This window comes from Diaporthe amygdali, assembly GCF_026229845.1.
Source record: "Diaporthe amygdali strain CAA958 chromosome Unknown NODE_3_length_2959817_cov_65_330692, whole genome shotgun sequence".
NCBI classification, from domain to species: Eukaryota; Fungi; Ascomycota; class Sordariomycetes; order Diaporthales; family Diaporthaceae; genus Diaporthe; species Diaporthe amygdali.
This window is the reverse complement of record NW_026517023.1, coordinates 2,379,891-2,395,862: the sequence shown is the minus strand read 5'-3', so window position 1 is coordinate 2,395,862 and position 15,972 is coordinate 2,379,891. Positions and strand designations below refer to the sequence as shown.

At 52.4% G+C, this 15,972-nt stretch overlaps 5 protein-coding genes across 5 annotated transcripts; all 5 read right to left on the bottom strand.

Moving 5' to 3' along the window:
- Positions 1-564: 564 nt before the first annotated feature.
- J7T55_003135 (uncharacterized protein) lies at positions 565-1,342 on the bottom strand (the record flags this gene model as incomplete). The annotated part of the gene is made up of 2 exons (XM_053138281.1): positions 565-1,067; positions 1,129-1,342. 2 exons carry the CDS (start codon positions 1,340-1,342, stop codon positions 565-567), a joined length of 717 nt encoding a protein of 238 aa, XP_052999001.1.
- A 2,849-nt stretch (positions 1,343-4,191) lies between these two features.
- J7T55_003134 (ZIP family zinc transporter) lies at positions 4,192-5,726 on the bottom strand (the record flags this gene model as incomplete). Its single annotated transcript, XM_053138280.1, has 3 exons — positions 4,192-5,348; positions 5,430-5,585; positions 5,699-5,726. The coding sequence occupies 3 exons, from the start codon at positions 5,724-5,726 to the stop codon at positions 4,192-4,194; spliced, it is 1,341 nt and encodes a 446-aa protein (XP_052999000.1).
- Positions 5,727-10,309: 4,583 nt separating this feature from the next.
- Positions 10,310-11,171, bottom strand: J7T55_003133 (uncharacterized protein; the record flags this gene model as incomplete). The annotated part of the gene is made up of 3 exons (XM_053138279.1): positions 10,310-10,447; positions 10,511-10,783; positions 10,977-11,171. The coding sequence occupies 3 exons, from the start codon at positions 11,169-11,171 to the stop codon at positions 10,310-10,312; spliced, it is 606 nt and encodes a 201-aa protein (XP_052998999.1).
- A 590-nt stretch (positions 11,172-11,761) lies between these two features.
- On the bottom strand, positions 11,762-13,516 carry J7T55_003132 (deoxyribodipyrimidine photo-lyase; the record flags this gene model as incomplete). Its single annotated transcript, XM_053138277.1, has 1 exon — positions 11,762-13,516. One exon carries the CDS (start codon positions 13,514-13,516, stop codon positions 11,762-11,764), a length of 1,755 nt encoding a protein of 584 aa, XP_052998998.1.
- A 1,947-nt stretch (positions 13,517-15,463) lies between these two features.
- On the bottom strand, positions 15,464-15,844 carry J7T55_003131 (40S ribosomal protein S21; the record flags this gene model as incomplete). The annotated part of the gene is made up of 2 exons (XM_053138276.1): positions 15,464-15,695; positions 15,813-15,844. The coding sequence occupies 2 exons, from the start codon at positions 15,842-15,844 to the stop codon at positions 15,464-15,466; spliced, it is 264 nt and encodes an 87-aa protein (XP_052998997.1).
- Between the last annotated feature and the right edge of the window lie 128 nt (positions 15,845-15,972).

Here is a 15,972-nt window from a genome sequence, read left to right as displayed (position 1 = left end):
GTACAAGAATCGTATCGGTAGACCTGGGAAGCGCAATTACGATACGGGAGATGTGTGGTCATCGTCAATCTGATGCATTCTCAGGAAGAGACTATTAGTGGGCCGCCTCGGTCCAAGCAGCCGAGTATGGACGTCGGAATACCGAGGAATAGCAAAACGTTTATGTGGACACATTCGCATGGATGCCAGAGGAAATCCGTGTCAACTGACCGACTGCACGTGGGTCTTCATCGTTGGACCAGCTTATAGCAGGATTATGTTGGGTGCGATCACCTTATGAATGAAATACATGCAAAGCATCGTTAGATCATGTGGATTATCTAGGTACATCGCATTCCTTTCAGGGCATGCTCTACCAAATTTTTGGAGAGCTAAATGCTCAGATGGCTGTCGGAACAGCGTGGTCCGTACGCGGAAATCCCCAGTAAAGGACAAAAGAAAACGCACTTCGGTGTAGATAGTGGCAGTAATATGCAGTACAATCTTTTATTCCTGGCTACATATCAGCCCAGATCCAGGGGGAGAGGGTGCAAAAATTCTCCTGTGCAGTCCACCAGTGGCAGTCTAAGTGGATTCCTCGCCAGTCGCGCCGCCCTCACCACTTTCACCACCACCAGAAGTGCCGCTGCTTCCTCCAGCACTTGGTGTGCCAGATGGAGACGCACCTCCTGAACATCCTGTACCAGATCCCGCTCCTGAGCCGGTTCCAGTACCGCTCCCTCCTGTACCAGACTCTCCTGTGCCAGTACCTGTCTCTCCTGTACCAGAACCGGTCCCAGACTCTCCGGTCCCAGATTCTCCCGTGCCAGACTCTCCCGTGCCAGTACCCGACTCTCCTGTGCCAGTGCCTGTCTCTCCTGTGCCAGACTCTCCCGTGCCAGTACCCGACTCTCCTGTGCCAGTGCCTGTCTCTCCGGTACCTGTCTCTCCGGTACCCGTCTCTCCGGTGCCAGTCCCTCCAGCACCAGATTCCTCTTCCCCAGTACCGGTCTCTCCAGTACCAGTTTCTTCCTCTCCTGTCCCGGTTTCCCCGGTTCCTGTTTCTCCAGTAGATGAACCTCCTCCACCTGCGATTTATGTCAGCGTGTGTGATTTCAGTATTGACGACTAGATGAGTGCATTACTCACCTCCTGCACTGCTCAAGCCACTGGTCTCTCCGCCGCCGTGTCGGCTCCTCAGCTTGACAGGCATGGCTCCGGGGAGGTGCCGTGAGAGGAGAGAAGAATCTGTCACAGAGAGTGCATCGTGGTCTCTGACGGCCACTCGCGGCAGCGCCATTGAAGAAGTGAATACAGGGCTGAGTAGGGCAAGGGCCAGAATAGCTCTCTTTGAGTACTGCATGGTGGCTGGTTGGGGGGCTTTGTGTTTTTCAGGTGGTCACTCAATCAAGAAAGTGTTGAAAACTGTTGGACTCTTGAAGTAAGCAAATACTTGTAGAGGTGCGGATTGTCGAAGGCGCGATTGCTTAGTTAGGTTGGATGTGTGTTGGTGAGAGGAAGATGAGGATAGGAAGATGGCATTCAGACAGGTTGACCTGCCATTTATATAGAATCTCGGTCACTACGGCGTAGTGTACAACTGACGGTTTTGTCCAGATCTCTTAGCAGTATAGGGCTCTACTAAGCCAAGCTTCTCACGAGACTTAGCATAAGCAATGCGACCAATCTAGAGGGATCACGGTAGTCACAGAAACATCTGGTCTTGTTTCGTACAAATAGAAGTCGTCGTCAGTGAGGCGTATCAATCATGTTCGTCTCGACGTGATGGGAACGTAGAAGATTCGGTGATGTGTTTCGCTATAAGGGGCGCGACATCAGACGACGTCGCTGTGGGGAGTAACTTTAATCAATCGAAGGCTGAACCGTCAATTCATGCACCAAAGGGTATGCTACGCGACTATGGGAAGGCCTAGATTGCCGATTCTGTCCATCCCGAAGTTCCAAGGTTTGGTGGTAGTCGAGCGGTTGAGTGGTTGTGTAGTCAAAAAGGGAATGACAAGACCCCAGTGTTTGGGTTGAAAATAACTTTAATCAATATAAAGCTGGCGTACACCATGTGCCTGCAGAGAACAGCATATCGGACGATCTAGCACATAGCCGAGCACATGGCGACCAGTCCGGCCAGCTAACAGAGCGCCAAGTTCTAGTCGTCTCAGGGCCTCTCGGGTTTCCCGGAATAGACAGTAGATAGCAGCGCGACTTCTTTGACGGGCCAAGATGTTTTGAGATTTATTTCGAGAGTGCACAGAAAGGCGCCTACTGATGCGCCTACTGATGCGCCATCTTGGCTCACGATTGACGAGGAAGTGGGAGAATCATGCGGTGTGTATGGTGCTCGGGTTCAGAAATGCGCGCGGCTTACCAACCGTGCCAACCCAACCTCCCACTCTCATCCACCGGTTTGATCGAATTCCATGAGTCACTGAAACCGTGATTGAGGTGACGGCAAACATGTTCCAAGGGCTGGTCAAGTCCGCGATGCTATCCGAATGAAGAAATGCACACATGAATGCCTAAATTGTTGCTACAGACAGACTCGCCTCATCCCTTTCCGGTCAAGCACCCGCGGTTATGCCAGAGGCTGAATTTATCTGTGACCGTCCGGGCCGTGGGGTCTCGGACTTGAAGTGGGCGCCGGTACTCGCCGATCCTTGCTGGATAGAGGTGGGTGCTCCCCACATCCGACAGACTTTTCGCTCAATGCTACAATATAATTCTCGAGCCACTTTGCTTCTCAACAACTTGGTCCGGTGGTGTAGTTGGTTTATCACGTCAGTCTAACATTAAATAGCTCATTCCGAGTTGTTTATGAGAGCACTGAAGGTCCCCGGTTCAAGCCCGGGCCAGATCAATTGTTTTTGTTGTTTTGTGGCGGGTGGTGAGATTCCCACCACCACTAGTCACACTTTTGTCTCACCCGCCTTCAGTTTTCACAATTCAAGTCATTGCTCATGCATAATTTCACTGGTTCTTTTGACTCAGCCTTTCAACTTAAGTTTCAATACTGTGCTGAGTGCTCGTTTTCTCCAAGGCGATTCCAAGGATCAAAGGCCTCACGTTCATCCTCCGGGTACTTAGACCCTTGAGATTCGAATCTGCTAGTTTATATCTATCCATACTTATTCATTACATGTATGTCTCGGCACGCGCAGATATTGATTATGAGCATTCATGCCGTGGCGATGTTGAGGACAACTTGATGGGCTTGCAATAGCGCACCTTTTGACCAGCTGTACATGAAAACAGCCTGAGTGTGATTCGCCATGGAAATCGTACTGGCACTTTCGTATCTGCTCTTACATGTGGAGCAAATCCTTAACTCAGTGTCTATGCTAGGATGCACGCATGTCTGTCGGGTATTCGGACCGTATATACACCTACTGCGGCCGCTGGCAACACAGACCATCTGTGGTCGGTATTTGCACTGAAACTAATACCCAGACACTATTTGAGACTTTGGCGAGAATGTCTGCAGATTTTCTTAATGAGGACATCTCAATTCATACCTGACCTTGGTACGCAGAGAGATTGCTTGAATGTGCAGCTATGCACCGCTTCCAACGATGTGCGCTCACCTTCCGCTTCTAAGTTGTGAGCGTCGGATCATATCCGGCAGCACCAACATGTGACGCAGAATCGTCCAGCACAAGAACAGCTCGGAACCGCAGGGAAGTGATGGGAAAACTCGACCCATCGTCAACTGACCACTCAGAACTCCCACCAAGCTATAGGCGACAGCACGAAAGATCAAGAAAAAGAGCATGGGCCTCAAATTAGCAACGAAGGCGAAAATTATCCACCCATATGGGAATGCACCGCGCAAAGCACTCCTATCACATGTTTACACTGCTGCCAGGGTCCCATGCATACCCCGAACACTCTGGAAGACAAAATCGCGGTCTACAGAACCCAATTGAGCAGGGAGTTTCCGATGTGAAAGTGGAGGCTGGAAGGGTCAGGATGACACCCGTACATAGAGTTTATGAAATGGAGTAATATCACACAGCACGTCATCCCACGCTCACCCGGGATGTCTTGCAGGAATTTGGTAAGATTTCTACGACTTATGTCTCATGGCAAAAAAAGCCAATTCTAGATAAACAGTATCGGATTAGATCTACCGCCAACGCCATGCATGCATCAGATACTCCAGGCATCCCAACCCTCAAACTCCGGTGCCAGAATCCGCGCTCATGCAAAAGCACCAACAAGTGCCATGAGCATTGAGCCACCCGCAACCGCGATGAAGGCATTGATTCTCCTACGCCCATGCAGGGTCTTGTAGCTCTTCTCGGTCAAAAAGTCCTCAGCCAGGAGCTGCACCAGTCCTGCGAAGAGCAGCAGCCCGCTGGAGATAGCATTCATGAAGCCGACCATGAGAAGTCCCGTCTGGCTCATTGGGTCATAAAAGTTGTGCACAATAAGCCCAATTGCCTGGCCGATAGGCGTTGTGGTCCCATAGGCAAGAACCATGAGCCACGGCCGAGGCGATGATTTGGGGAGGTGGAGGCCCGCTATTCGAGAGCCAAGCGCAAGTCCCTCAAATGTCTGATGGAAGGCGATGGCCACGAGAAACACCACAAATGGCGGGCCCGTGGCGACCGATATAGCCATCCCGATAAAGACGCTGTGGAAAAGAATGCCGGCCTCAAGGAGCAGACACTGCAGCATCAGACGCCTCTGCTCTTCTGGATTTGGCATGTGAGGTACTGTCGGGCTCTTGGGAGCAGAATCGGGCTTCATCAAGGACCTCGAATTCTCTCCATCAAGGGGCACACTTGAGAGCTCGTCCATGTTCAGCTCCAAATCCATCGACTCACGATCTTCATCGTCATTGTCGTGTCTTCTCCCTGTGGAGTCGCCGGCTACACCACTGCTCTTCCCGTTCACTTGTAAGGTGGGCGTTGATTCCGGAAGCGGAGATGCGCCGGCCATAAGGCCCTCCGACGCGCCTAAATCCTCCAAGGCAATATTGGTTGGCCGGTTCAGTCCACGCCGGGCGGCCAGAATACCTCCGCTGTGCGCAGAATGTGCTCCTCGTTCGTCGTCGCTTTCGTCATCTTCCCACATATGCGAGTGAGAGTGTCTAGCACCTCTTGTTGTCAAGTAGGACTCGATTGCCACAACCACACCCGCGGATACCATGGCAATAAATCCGGGTAGGGGCCTGTAGCCCTTGCTGAAGAAGTATGGAAGGCATGGGTCGTTGAGGGACTGGAAGGCAGTCGGTAGGAGGTGGACGAAGGCAGTGGCGATCAAAACACCGGTGCCGAAGTGCTGGGAGTAGAAAACGATGCTGTTGGAACGTCGGCTGCGGGAATGGCTGGAGATCAGAGGAAACCCGCAGGCTGTGGAGACAGGACGTCAGCGATAACCTCTGGCTCGGTTCCAACGGCAGCAAATAGGTCTTGAATATTTACCTATTGTACTCAGGGCCAGGATCAGAACCAAGGCGAAGACGTGCATAAACGTGTCATAGGAGCCTTTCCTGCCTGACCCGCATTGAGGTTTCGAGTCCGCCACATCGTCGCGCTTCGCAAGCTCAGCCAGGAGCCACTCGGTCGGAAGGGAAGACCAGGAGATGTCTGTAAACACACGAGGTCGAGGTCAGCGCCAGGACGACTTAACAGCGACAATTGAGGTTATCGTGGTTGGAAGGGAGAGCTGATGAAGAGGAGGAGGGGGGGTAAGCACACACCCGTGGCGAGCTGGGTCAGATTATCCATCCTGCGATTCGGACCGAGACAATAGAAATGCTGTGCAGGAGACTTGGATCACGTCGGTCACCATGGCTGGCGGAAGGTGAAGTGAAATGGAATCAAGTCGACCTAGCAGACAGGCTAAGCCACCTCCCAAGGACAAATGCCAATGTCACAAAGGGACGAGCCGGAGAGGTGTTCTCGGCAGCCAAGCTGACAAGGGACAGTAGAGTGGGGCCCGAGGGTCAAGGGCCGGTGCTACAGTATCGTAGTATGCAGCTCGCAGCCTCGTAGTGCAACGCATAGTGCCACTGACAGCTCCATGGATGCAGCGGATTGCGGTTTCAATAGGGGCCACTCTCGCCAATCGGCGCTTTTCCAGGCTCTGGGGTGCCACTACAGCTGGGTGGGGGCTGGCGACCTCGGCCCATTGCGAGCGCCATCTCGGCCCCTTAAATAGATTGTCTCCTCCAACGCCAACTACCATCCCATCCTCGAGCCATCAATGTGCAACCTGCATTACGGTGCCCTGCTTGAAATACATCTGGCAGATCTGTTTCCTCCGATGAGCTGACATGTTTCGAAGGCCAAGACCACTGCTACGAACCCTCCCTGGTCGCAATCGCCACGAGTGAGTTCGACGGATACTGAAGCCTCGAATTGCGACCCGTGTTCGCATGAGGCAGTTTCTCGACCACGCCCCGATATTGCTTGAGTTCACTCGTGAAGACATAAGCCAAGGAGCAACAGGGTGCCAGGCTGTAAAATCCTCGTGCAGCGACTTGGTCACTCCTTGAGCTTGCCATCACGAGTCTGTCTCGCAATGTTGCGAAGCCTTGTGCTTTTCGATTTCCGGGTCACTACAACAAGACATCAACTGGGGCTTCTACTATAAGTCCGCGCCATTTCTTAACCTTGCCTTCGGAACTTCAACGGATGCCAGGCGGGTGGTGCACAGATTGTCCGAGTGTTTTGAGATCTCTGGATGGACGTTCTTTGCCGTGGGAGGTGCCTTCTCGTGTTCGTTCTGGCGAAGAAGCTCACCTGGTGCCATTTGCCATGGATGCGAACCTAATCAAGCAAGACTTTGTTCGCTGGCAAGCACGGGAAGCACAGAAAGAGTTTCGACGCCACGGGGAAATCGATGGCGTTATTTAGTCCACAGTGACACTTATACAAGATGTCACCGTCGTGTTCGCGGATGATTGACTCCATCACCAGTCTCAACTTGGTGAAGGCGCTGATCAGAATTCCAGGGATGCTCTCCTTGCCAAGCCACAGCAGACGAATCGAAGATGACGAGCTCTACAACGGTATCTTACCCTCCCGAATCTACTTGACTTGGTCATCCCTCTGAAGACGCCTAGACGCCTTGACGCCCAACTACCAATTACGGCAGGTCGCTGGAGGTTCCAAACTGTCACGTACAGTCAATCATGTGTGTTTCGTTATTTTACTCGATGACCACAACCCGTTCAGCACAAAAGTCCCCGGGATCTCGAAAGTCAATATGAGTCATCGGGCATGTTCATGTGGGACGACCCCCTCTGCGAGGACAGTTTAGATCATAACCTCCAAAAAGACATCAAACGAGACTCTCTTTGGGCACTGCTCAGTGGTGGATGGGTGACAAACAGTCCAACCCAGCTCAGGATAGCCACACCAAGGTCGACAAAGCCCATCCTCGACACGACAGCCAAAAAGGCAAAAGATGAGGCGATGTTCGCCGGGAATTGAGCCCGACGTGGGGGTCGAACCCACAACCTTGAGATGTATCTCTGTCAGAATCGTGAGGTTCTTAAGAGTCTCACGCTCTACCGATTGAGCTAGCCGGGCGTCTCGAAAGACGCCTGTGTCTTCGTTGAGGATCGGCTGAGAAAATTGAGGTTATATGCGATATCCACTTGTGAAAATTTGAGTCTAAGTGGGCCGGGCCGCTGAACCTGGCACCCTGGGCTACTGTGCAGCACTGCGGCTAACTCTTTTGCTGGCACGGACCAGGTTGCGTGCCGTGGTTAGTGCTAGCTCCTAGTCGGGCAAGCGCCTATTGGGTGATGGGGTGCCCTGAGCGCGTACCCTGAAGTTTGCCTCAGCATAAACCAACTCCAGCCTTCATTTATGAATCATGCTTCGTCTTGCTTGTTTATTGAAGAAATTCTCAAAATTCGCAGTAATGCCTTGGGTTGTCAACTGTTCAAGTTTAATCAAGCAGCAGTTTGATCGAGGAGCTTTTGCCCTTGGCAAGGCATGAAAGTTAGAGGGCAGGCGACCCGGCATTGCGAACTCAGCCCAGAGTGTATTTCAGTTTTTGAACACCGATCTTCCCAGCTACCCGAAACCAACGTGACTGAAAATTTGCCGGATCCATTACTCGAGAAATGTATCCGGCAGGCGTCTAGCGTGACTGTCACTACTGCGTTCAAGGGCAGGCTTCTGTACGCAAAAAGAGTTCTTCATGTGCAAGGGCTGTCTGCTGGAGCGCCTTCGACGAGCACAGGACCTCAGTGTTCAGATCGCTTCCCGTCAAGAAGACGATTTCTGCAAAGCCAGTCATCGGCAGTGATACTCTGTAATTTGATAATCAAGACTACCTCTATGTATGTATTCTATAGAAGCAATGCAAGCATTCGAATGATCCTAAATGATCTACTATCGTCTGGATTTTCTGCCTGTGTTCGTCGATACACCTTGAATCAAATGATGCATCTTATCCCTTGCACCACGAAAAGGTCCAGGCACTCCAACAAGGGACCCTCCACACAATTTCCAAGACCAAAGCTAGCCGGCCTTACCACCCGAAGGAGGATGATCACGGCCATAGTTCAATAGTCTCTTCCCAAGCGCTTCATCAGGCACAGTAATTTGCCCCACACTCTGCATTACGAGGGGCTGACTTGAGTTCCATCTTCAACGCCTCCAGGACGAAATCCCTTCGCTCTTCTCTCAAAGATCCGCGCGGCTTCCATTCCAGCGGACTCGCAATCACCTCCAGCTCCTCCGCCTCACACCACACGGCTCAACTTGCGGTGTTGCAGGAACCGTGGCGGGGCAGAGAATATGCTTCCGGCGGAGAGTCGACACTTCCATGGGCGCGCGAGACCGAGCGTCGAACGAATCCGGTTCCAATTGTCGTGCTTGGCTTTTCCTCAGACACACATTTGTGCGTAGTAAAGTGATTGTATTGTAGTGTGTGTGTGTCTCCCCTGACGAGAGGAAAAGGGAACCGGGCGTGACGTCGTCTAAACTTTCTGCGGAAGATGGCGCCCGTCCGACTTCTCCGGCTTCCAGGCCGCGCTCATCCAGTGTGTGAGATGTGCGCAAGGCCTTCCAGCGGGGCCAGACGGGCTTTGTCCGACAAACACGACCACCCCAAGATCTTGCCCCATGGGTCAAGTAACCGTAGACGAGATCTCGAAGTGTGGGTCAGACAGGTACTAATCCGACAACGCGACCACTTTCAGCCCAGTCCCAGCCAAGCGGCCAGGACTGATGCCTCCAGTAGGGGCCGGACGGGGGGCTCGACATCTGGCTGACTGGGTGGGTTGGTATTGTTGTTGACATCTGCGGCGGGAGGTAGCAGACGGGCCCCAGTCAGCCGACGGAGAATTTTGCGCTCAACACGATCACCGCGAGCAGGAACCGGCAAATTGCGGTCCTGCTCCATCGTGATGCGGATCGCATGTGATGGCTTTCGGTGCTCGACACCTCCGATCTTCCGTCGCAGGGGAGACGGAGCTCAAGAGGCGGAACTGAAAACATCGTTGTCGATGGCTCCTCGGTCACGGTTGGGTTTTTGTGCCGAGGTTCTCGAGTCGCAGGGCGCGAGTCGGACGTCATGGGCCATGTCGTGTTGGTCGGGGCCCAGACTTTTGACGAGTTCAACAACCGCCGAGGAGCTGAACCCCGGGAAACAAAGGGACTGCAGAAGAAAACCTCCAGAACAAAGCAGTTCAGGAGCGGAATTGTTAGAATATATAAGTTGTCGAGCCGCGTAGTTTCGGTGGTCCACTTCCAGTGTCTCATCGGGACAGCAGGCGTTTCAGCCATGTGCTGCATGCCCCTGGGGGTGGCTCGATCTTTGAAACAGCAACGCCTAAGCAATATTGCCCCTGCGTAAAGGTAAGCTTTTTTTTACTCGGGCTTCTGACTTGCCCCAAAGTTTGTACGTTCATCGAATAACCACATGCATATACAGTACATACCAAGTTGGGAAGTCACATTCATGAAGAGACGGATTCGCAAAGAATTTGAGAACGAGCAAATTTATTTCTCTCCATCTGCCCATCTTTGGAAAGAGGGTTGATTAATTGTTGAGTGAGGGTCCTGATCTCTTAAGGGCTGTATGGCCTCATTTACTTTTGCCTCGATTCCCTCTCATCCGACTATGGCAGACTTACAGGACTAGCACATCTAAAACTCGCTCCCATACTTCGCAAAAGCAACAGTGATGCGTGTCTTTGTAATCGTTGTACGGAAGTCGACAACTTGTTACTGCCAATTCGACTGCAGCTGGCAAGGAAGTGGTGTCATTGCTGGATGATAGCAGAATCCTTCCGTCAATCCTTTCTCGAATGTGTGCAAAAGCCGATCATCTTCGCGTCGGTGATTGTCTAACCAAGATGCTCGCTCTTTGTTTGAGAGAGGTGCTCCTCCTTTTTGAAGTAAAGAGGAAAGTTCTCATCCTTCTTTACGCCCATATCTTTGACGCGCACTGTGCATCTGGAATTCAACGTGGCTGGAGTAGTGACCTTATAAACGGGGTAAGTGGTTAGCTATGATTTCATCCCAAGCGCTTATCAGTTTAAACATACCTTGTCTAAATGTGCAAAGACCTTGCGGTCGAGAAAGCCCCAGTTTTCAGCCGGCTGAATCTCGAACTTGGCTTTATTGAGCCTCTCGAAAATCTCGGCCTCCACTTCCATGGAGGGCCACTGCTTCGGATATGTGCCACGAATCGTGAAATCCACCTCCATGTTCCTCTTGTTGAAATGGGCCGAGACGCAGACATTACCGCGCCAAGCCTTGATGGTGTTGCCGAACTTTCTCTTGCGGTTGTTGAGAGTGGCTCCGCCATAATTGGGAGCCTTGAGCAATGGGACAAGTGTGTCAGCGGAGAACGTACCAGAAGAACACGATGCCATTTCATCGGACAGCGCTGATACGACAGAAGCAAAGTGGCAGTCAGTGTGCAGGGATTTAGGGGTCGAGGGCTTATCGGCATGCTGCGGTGCTTTCGAGGAATAGATGACAAACGGCAGGACATTGTGAACCACTTACCAGACTGAGAGGCTTGTGATCTCCGACCTCGGTCTTGGGAGCGATGGTGAAAGAGTTCGAAGATGCGAAGGCGGCGGAAGGAGGTGCCATTGGAATCGATGAAAGACTAAAGTTGTCGTCACCACCCTCCCTTTTGACGCGCTTCGCGTCTGGGTCGGGCTTGATGAACGGCTCAGCTTCTCGTTTGAGAGGCATGGTATTGCCGCGTGAAGGGACTCAAATAAGCAGTTGTTGATATTCGAAATCAGAGGGGCAGGTTGGTACGGCTTGAAGTAGGATTCGAGGTCGCGGTCGAGGAGTCAAAGTCCAGGCGATGAGGTGAGGATTGAGAGGGAGGTCGAGGTCGAAGTCGAGCTTGACGCGTCCAGTCAAACTGTCCTGCAGATTCGCAGGTTTTCGACAAGGGGAGCTCGAGGTCTAAGATTGGGGTTGAAGATCACAGGTACGCATTGCACACAAATTCGGTACGCGTTCAATGGGAAGGTACGCTGGTTTACGGGCTTGCAGTCGACGCTGCTGCTTCTTCCGTTCTAGATGTGGAGGAAAATCTGTAACCACTTCAAGTCACATACACAGGCCCATACTTGGTGTCTATTCAGACCACCGAAGTAATCGAGGGAACTGAGAATTAGTCTTTAGCAAATGGTTTGTGAGATACGCATGGGACACTGTCTCGATGTAGACTCCATGGCCTTTGAATAAATTCTGCAAGATCCATGCATCAGACCGGCCATGAGCATGAAAAGAATTTGGTATTCTCTTTGAGCTATCAGCAACATGTCTGGCTACTTCTCAGCTCCAATGCCCTTTTTGTAAGCTGCTAACGCCCTCTCCCTACAGCCCTTGTGCTCAAGCATCGGCTTCGGATAACCAGCCTTCTTCGCAATCGCCCCGGCCCCTCGGCCGTATGGATCATGAATAGCTTTACCCTTGACATCTTTAAGTTCTGGAATCCACTTCCGAATATAGTCTCCGTCAGCATCGAACTTCTCGCTCTGCAGCAGCGGATTGAACACTCGGAAGTATGGCTGCGGGTCCACTCCCACCGAGGCAGAGAAGCCCCAGCCGCCATTGTTCGATGCAAAATCGCCGTCGATCAGATTTTCCATGAACCACCGCTCACCCATCCTCCAGTCAATGAGCAGGTCCTTGGAGAGGAACGAAGCGACAATCATGCGAGCGCGGTTGTGCATGTACCCCATCTGCTGGACCTGCCTCATGGCAGCGTCAACGATGGGGAAGCCAGTCTTGCCCTGAGTCCACGCGTTGAACTCGTCCTTGTCGTACGACCACTCGATGTTGGAGTATTCAGGCTTGAAAGGCTTGTTCATGCATACATACGGCCAGTTCACGAGGACGTGCTTGTAGAAATCCCGCCAAGCAACCTCGCTGATCCACGTCTGGATCCCCTCATTCCCAGCATTGAGCTTCTTGGTGGTATTGCGGTCCCTGGCCGTCCTTACACAAGTTCTCGCGCTGATTGTCCCGCTTGCGAGGTGGACTGACAGCGTCGAGGTTCCATTCTGCGAAGGAAAATTTCGCTTCGCGCCGTACGTGCCAACTCTCTCCTCACAGAACTTGGCTAGCCTCTTGTGCGCCTCATGCTCTCCGGCCGGCCAGATAGAGGCATATCTCTTCGAGTCTTCGGCCGAGAGTTTCTTGTTCGCTGGTGCCTCTGGGATATCGCTGTCGAAGAGCTTTCCGTACTTTTGCCTCGCAGAAGGGGGGTTCTTTGCTGGGGTTTCGAACGTCTCCAATAGGTCCAGATTAGCATGGACATGTGCGACCCAGGAGCGATACCATGGAGAGTATACAGCATATTGCCTCCCCGACCCGGTGATGAGCTTGCCAGGAGGCACGACACATGTATCATGCGCCATCTCGAAAGCCTTCTCTTGCCCGGCCAACATTTTCACCATGTCTGCTTCTCGCCGCAACTCATCGACTTCGTACTCCATGTTGGCATAGAGATGGTTCGCACCCCAGTCGTCCATCAGAGCAGCAATCCTCTCAGGGATGATCTTCCGCTTCTCCGACACCTCAACGTATAATGGAATATCTAGCTTGGCCAAGTCGGCTTTCAAAACCTCCAGCGTCCTCAGCATGAAATCAACACGGATGGGGGCAGTCAGGTGCGCCTCCCAGTCCTGCGGGCTAACCACATACAACCCAATCAGCGGGACGCCTGCGTCTTTGGCTTTTTGACTCGCCAGCGAGAGTGCTGTGTTGTCCTTTATCCTCAAATCCATCTTGAACCAGTGTACTACGGATTCGCCGACCTTCGCCTTCTTGCGAGCAGCAATGGTCTGCTGTAGTGCGGACTGAAGCTCTTCGATGGGACGAGCGATCGCATTATCGTTGTATGCTAGAGCACGGGCATTGCTCATTTCGTGAGGGTAGTATTTCCGCAACACTATGCCGTGCTCCTCTGCTTCTTTGTGGAATGGGTGGGGATCAGAGAGGGATGCTGTCTTTGGCTTCTTCGTGGTGGCCCCGTTGGCCAGACCAGTGGCTGGCGGTGCTTTGCGTTTGGATGCCATTGTTGCGAGTAGGCGGACTCTGGTAGATGATCCAATGCACGATCTTGCTGCAAAATGAACACAATGTAAACTCATGAAGTGAAATGTGAGACGGAGTTGCAAAGTCAAAAGTTGAATTACTACAAACTACCTATTGAGACCTACAGGCTAACCCTTCACATGATTCCGCCCAAATGGTAACAAAGTGGATTGGTCGCGGTTCTCCAGATCTCTCGATCTCATTATCTGCGTCATGGGCCCTGCAGATCGACCATTGTTCCTGGCTAGCGCGCCTGTGCCGGCGCGTTGCCCCAACCGGCTGCCAGGGCAGGACAGGGCAGGGTTGGGAGCCTGAGGAGCCTAGGAGATAGCCACCACGTGTTGGTATAGTCGATGAAAGGATATGGGCTTGAATTCCACGTTTCCAGTTAACGGACTGAGAAGCGAAGCTGCTAAAGCTCATTCATTGTACTCCCATGAGTGCGCTCTTGAAAAGTATGGAATATAATGCACAGTGTTGTTTCCAGCGGTAAGAGACGTGCAGTCACTGTATGTCGTGTCTCTGGACAAGCTTAGGCGTGCCGACTGGGAGCATTGGCATCGATCTAGTAGGTTACCGACAGGGAGGAGCTGTTTAGGCATAGAACACGAGGAGCTTTTGCCAGTCAACGCTGACCATCGATCAAATCGAGCGGGCTGAGCTCAGTCACCAGTAAATTGGGAACCACCCAGTCATGGAACATGCCATGCTTTGTCTCAATGCAGGACCTCAAATATCTGCAAGTCTTCATATTTGGCAGGTACCATAAGTGGCCAAGTAGAGTCGGTAGTATTTCCGAGAGGTTCTGTGTGATCAAAATCCTGTACTTTGGACCCCATCGCTCCTTCGTGGAAGGTTCTAAGCAGCTTTCCGGACGAGGGCTGATAGGATCCGCAAGCATCGAAGACACGTCCAACAGAGTTTAATAGGTGCAGTGCTTCATAGGCAGTATACGTTAGTCGATAGGAGAATCTTGGAGATCAGTTGACACATGTCATGTTGAAAGTCATCGCGCACCTTTAAGGTTGTCCTACAGAGAGGGTCCCAAGCTCCAGCTGCAAAACCACGCGTGGACGCAAGGGACCTTACGGACCTGAACTACCCGGTTGTTGAGGCCCTTGATGTGGTCGTCGTTCTACTTGTGACGGGTCACCTCATTCCTGGCCTACACATTTGGCTGTATTTTTTTTCGCCGGGTTTCTACAACACTTTCTCTATCACAAGAGTTAGAAGGAATCCAAGGGACGAGAAAGCTGCGCTTGGCAGGGATAAATAGCAGTCGTTCAAAGACTGATCATCCGCCGATGAATGGATCGAGTTGGCAAATGAAAATGTCAGACCCGTATCTGTACCACGGCGTACACCTTGAGCGCCGCGGCTTTTTCAAGGCCTGGTCGATCTACGGCATGGGAGCTATCGAGGTAGCCCCAGAATCCCCGGATATGAGTTGCTCCCGCAGGCGCATCCGGACAGACTTCGCCAGCCGAGGCAATTCACGCATGGTAGGCACGGTCGCAGGAAGTGTGCACAACGCTGGTACGACACGATCGCATAGAGAGCACGATGAAGCGCATGGGGTTCGAAGGGATGTTCGTCACATTCATGTTTGGCTCGTCCGGGTATCGAATTGTTTCGAGAAAAGTCCGGGGACGTTGGTTTCGTGAGATCTCAATACTGGCAAGATGCAGTTCCGTGCCGTCTAACTCCATGAAGCATCATCTTTGATGCCCAATGTCCAGCCATTCCGAGATGCCAAAACAAACAACCGCAGCCCTGTGAGGCAACAAACTATCAGTATGGCCCGATCTGCTGTGCTGTGCTGTACCATGTCGCGCTGTTGACCGATGCGACCGCGCGATCAATGGCCGGGCCCGAGCATACCTTCATGTTCCCATGTTCTTTCACGCCTTCAATTCCCGACCTCCCATTTATCGCTGACCGCTCCAGACGTTCTTGACGAGACCGTCACGCTGGGCCAATCGGTTCAGGGCATCGTCGGACTCGCCCATGGCACGGACGAAACCGCAGAGGGCGTAGACGTGGTTCTCGCCGGAGACGGCGCGGCCAGACTCATCAACCTTGGCGATGGAGATCTGGACGGAGGCGTGGTCCTTGGCCTTGATGATGCGGTTGGTGGCAGAGCACTTGCGGGGGACGTAGCTGTTGAAGTGAGAGGGGTGGATTAGCCAATCTTGTTCCGACTTTGAACACACGCATTCCTTCCGCTGTCCTTCGTTTCCATCTGCAGTCGAGGCCCGGAGAGAGGTTTGCCCTTACAGATCGACGATCTCGCCACGGTCGTTTTCCATTTTGGCGGTGGTTTTGGGGGGTTGTCTGGTTAAACGGGTTGAGTGGGTTTGTCGGGGGTCAAGAAAGTCGTCCAGTCGAGGTCTCCGGTTCACTGAATTTGGGTGATGATGGTGTTTGCTGAAATTTA